This window comes from Sebastes umbrosus, unplaced genomic scaffold (assembly GCF_015220745.1).
Source record: "Sebastes umbrosus isolate fSebUmb1 unplaced genomic scaffold, fSebUmb1.pri scaffold_168_arrow_ctg1, whole genome shotgun sequence".
Taxonomy (NCBI): domain Eukaryota; kingdom Metazoa; phylum Chordata; class Actinopteri; order Perciformes; family Sebastidae; genus Sebastes; species Sebastes umbrosus.
Window position 1 is genome coordinate 3279 of NW_023618482.1, and position 4222 is coordinate 7500.

At 33.7% G+C, this 4222-nt stretch overlaps 1 protein-coding gene across 1 annotated transcript in view; it reads left to right on the plus strand.

Annotated features, from left to right (window-relative positions):
* Nucleotides 1-627: 627 nt before the first annotated feature.
* The window catches only part of LOC119484353 (zinc finger E-box-binding homeobox 2-like), a gene marked incomplete at its 5' end in the record, with an annotated part of 39569 nt that continues 35974 nt past the window's right edge, over nt 628-4222 (plus strand). Inside the window, one exon of the mRNA XM_037763144.1 lies at nt 628-736. Within this exon, the coding sequence (XP_037619072.1) occupies nt 628-736 (109 nt within the window). The remainder of the gene's footprint in view (nt 737-4222) is intronic.

A 4222-nucleotide genomic window follows, 5' to 3' on the forward strand; every position in this document is an offset into this window, starting at 1 on the left:
ACCTGAACATTTATCTACAGTACCCTGATACCTGAACATTTATCTACGGTACCCTGATACCTGAACATTTATCTACAGTACCCTGATACCTGAACATTTATCTACAGTACCCTGATACCTGAACATTTATCTACGGTACCCTGATACCTGAACATTTATCTACAGTACCCTGATACCTGAACATTTATCTACAGTACCCTGATACCTGAACATTTATCTACGGTACCCTGATACCTGAACATTTATCTACAGTACCCTGATACCTGAACATTTATCTACAGTACCCTGATACCTGAACATTTATCTACGGTACCCTGATACCTGAACATTTATCTACAGTACCCTGATACCTGAACATTTATCTACGGTACCCTGATACCTGAACATTTATCTACGGTACCCTGATACCTGAACATTTATCTACGGTACCCTGATACCTGAACATTTATCTACGGTACCATGATACCTGAACATTTATTTACGGTACCCTGAGCTCTGAGCATGGTTGTGGGTCGGGTCAGGTCTCGATTTAAAACTTTGTGTATCTTAAAGGATACTTAGGATAAATGATAAAGTGTTTTTTGACGGAGAGGAAGTGAAGGAATGACTCGTTTTATTTCCTGATAAATAAATAAATCTCTGGTCATTTTCACTAATTCTTGTTTTTCTTCTTCTTCTGTTTTTCCGGTGCGGTTCTGCTGCTTCGACCTGAACAAACTGGTCGTGTTAAAAGCAGGTAAGAAAGAAAACATGCAGTTTCCTCTTTTCTGTGTCGACACTGAAGTGTCCTTGAGTTCCCCTTGCTGCTGTAATCTGCTGACTTGTCGTTTCACGGGGTTTTGTTGACCTCGTCACCGCACTGTTGCTTCTTCTTCTGTTTCTCAGAACACGCACACCTTCCCGTTATGCCCTCGCACTCTTTTATTTCCTTTTCTTCTGTCACACTTCCCACTTCTCTAACCTCCGTTTTACCTTCGCCACTCAATCGCTTTGGATTCCTCTGTTTTCTGACTTTGTGCCACCGACGTGTGGACTAGTCAGAGAGGACGAGTTTAGAGATGAGTTCAGGGTTCTGGGCTGCAGCAGATCCGTCACATTGTTCAGATACTTGGTGGTGTGTTGGTGTGTAACATGTGAGATAGGCCTTTTATTGATCCAGTTATTGATGGACTGCAGTCATTATGTGACATGTTCTGGATGTTTCTGATACTGTAGTTGATGGTTTCCTCTCAGTCGATCTCACTTTATCTCAGTTGATCTCAGTTTCAGTCCACTCTGAAGACTGGTACAGTTAGTGAACATATCAGAGCTTTGATTCAGAATTCTGGCTCAGTTTAGGAACACGATGACCGTCAGACATGTCGGTCCAGCTCTGTGTCAACAGTTTGTGTCTCTTAAAGACGCTGCTGCTTCTTCTTCTGTCAAATCTTACTTCCCTTTTCTCTCCGTCTTCAGTCTGAAGGTGTTCAACTGATCTGAGACCCGTTACAGTGAAATCACTCTCTTGTTGATTCTTCAGATAATAATGAGACTTTTTATAATAATACAATATATATAATATATATATAATAATAATGAGTCTGTTTATAATAATATAATATATATATAATAATAATGAGTCTGTTTATAATAATACAATATATATAATATATATATAATAATAATGAGACTGTTTATAATAATACAATATATATAATAATAATGAGACTGTTTATAATAATACAATATATATAATATATATATTATAATAATGAGTCTGTTTATAATAATATAATATATATATAATAATAATGAGTCTGTTTATAATAATACAATATATATAATATATATATAATAATAATGAGACTGTTTATAATAATACAATATATATAATATATATATTATAATAATGAGTCTGTTTATAATAATACAATATATATAATATATATATAATAATAATGAGACTGTTTATAATAATACAATATATATAATAATAATGAGACTGTTTATAATAATACAATATATATAATATATATATAATAATAATGAGTCTGTTTATAATAATATAATATATATATTATAATAATGAGTCTGTTTATAATAATATAATATCTATAATATATATATAATAATAATGAGTCTGTTTATAATAATACAATATCTATAATATATATATAATAATAATGAGTCTGTTTATAATAATACAATATATATAATATATATAATAATAATGAGACTGTTTATAATAATACAATATATATAATAATAATGAGACTGTTTATAATGATACAATATACATAATATATATATAATAATAATAATAATAATAATAATAATAATGTGTGGTGTTCCCTCAGGTGGAGCAGAAACAGACGACTTTATCAGACTCCTTAAATATGAATTCAAACAACGTCTGAATATTATTTTTGGCTCCAGTTCAGCGTTTCCAGTGGGTTCATAAAGAGATGATTCTATAATAATATAATAATATAATAACATATTCTCACAGGAAACTAATTTAATCGTTCATCAGTTTCTGGTTTTTACTCAGAACGAGTGGAATGATGTTGTTGCTATGGAAACCACCTGATTAGTTCTCACTTCATCGTTTTGGTGGCTTAGGATGGTCTGTGATTGGCTGGTTGTATCTATAGATTAACTTCAGGATGGTCTGTGATTGGCTGGTTGTATCTATAGATTATCTTCAGGATGGTCTGTGATTGGCTGGTTGTATCTATAGATTATCTTCAGGATGGTCTGTGATTGGCTGGTTGTATCTATAGATTATCTTCAGGATGGTCTGTGATTGGCTGGTTGTATCTATAAATTAACTTCAGGATGGTCTGTGATTGGCTGGTTGTATCTATAGATTAACTTCAGGATGGTCTGTGATTGGCTGGTTGTATCTATAGATTATCTTCAGGATGGTCTGTGATTGGCTGGTTGTATCTATAGATTATCTTCAGGATGGTCTGTGATTGGCTGGTTGTATCTATAGATTATCTTCAGGATGGTCTGTGATTGGCTGGTTGTATCTATAGATTATCTTCAGGATGGTCTGTGATTGGCTGGTTGTATCTATAGATTAACTTCAGGATGGTCTGTGATTGGCTGGTTGTATCTATAGATTAACTTCAGGATGGTCTGTGATTGGCTGGTTGTATCTATAGATTAACTTCAGGATGGTCTGTGATTGGCTGGTTGTATCTATAGATAAACTGTCTCTATCTGAACGTATAGTGAATCTGTTCGTTGGACAGTTTAACTAAACATGATCAAATAATCAGCAGCTAATCAATAATCAATGTTTCATTATAAACACTGGCAGCGTTTCCCATAGTACAGTTACATTCTACAGGAGGGGGTGATGATGAACGATTCAGGAATGAACGACAACATCAAGCTGCCAAACAGTCTAGCACACACACACACACACACACACACACACACATATGTATATATATATATATATATATATATATATACATATAAATTACTCTGACTTCCTGTCACTGAGGTTGTTTTTAACTTTCTCACTTCACTTTTTTATTACGGAAGTTTATTATAATAAATTATTACACGGCTCTGTTGAATGCTCCATTGTGATTGGTCAATCAATGAGTTCTATGATCTTTTGTTTCTTTATGCTTCTCAGACCGTTGCTGCGTATAACAGACCGTTGCTATGTATAACAGACCGTTGCTATGTATAACAGTAGGTTGATATGTATAATAGACCGTTGCTATGTATAACAGACCGTTGCTATGTATAATAGACCGTTGCTATGTATAACAGTAGGTTGATATGTATAACAGACCGTTGCTATGTATAATAGACCGTTGCTATGTATAACAGACCGTTGATATGTATAACAGACAGTTGATATGTATAACAGTAGGTTGATATGTATAATAGACCGTTGCTATGTATAACAGACCGTTGCTATGTATAACAGACCGTTGATATGTATAACAGACCGTTGATATGTATAATAGACCATTGCTATGTATAACATACCGTTGCTACGTATAGCAGACCGTTGCTATGTATAATAGACCGTTGATATGTATAACAGACCGTTGCTATGTATAATAGACCGTTGCTATGTATAACAGACCGTTGCTATGTATAACAGACAGTTGATATGTATAACAGACCGTTGATATGTATAACAGTAGGTTGATATGTATAACATACCGTTGCTACGTATAGCAGACCGTTGCTATGTATAATAGACCGTTGA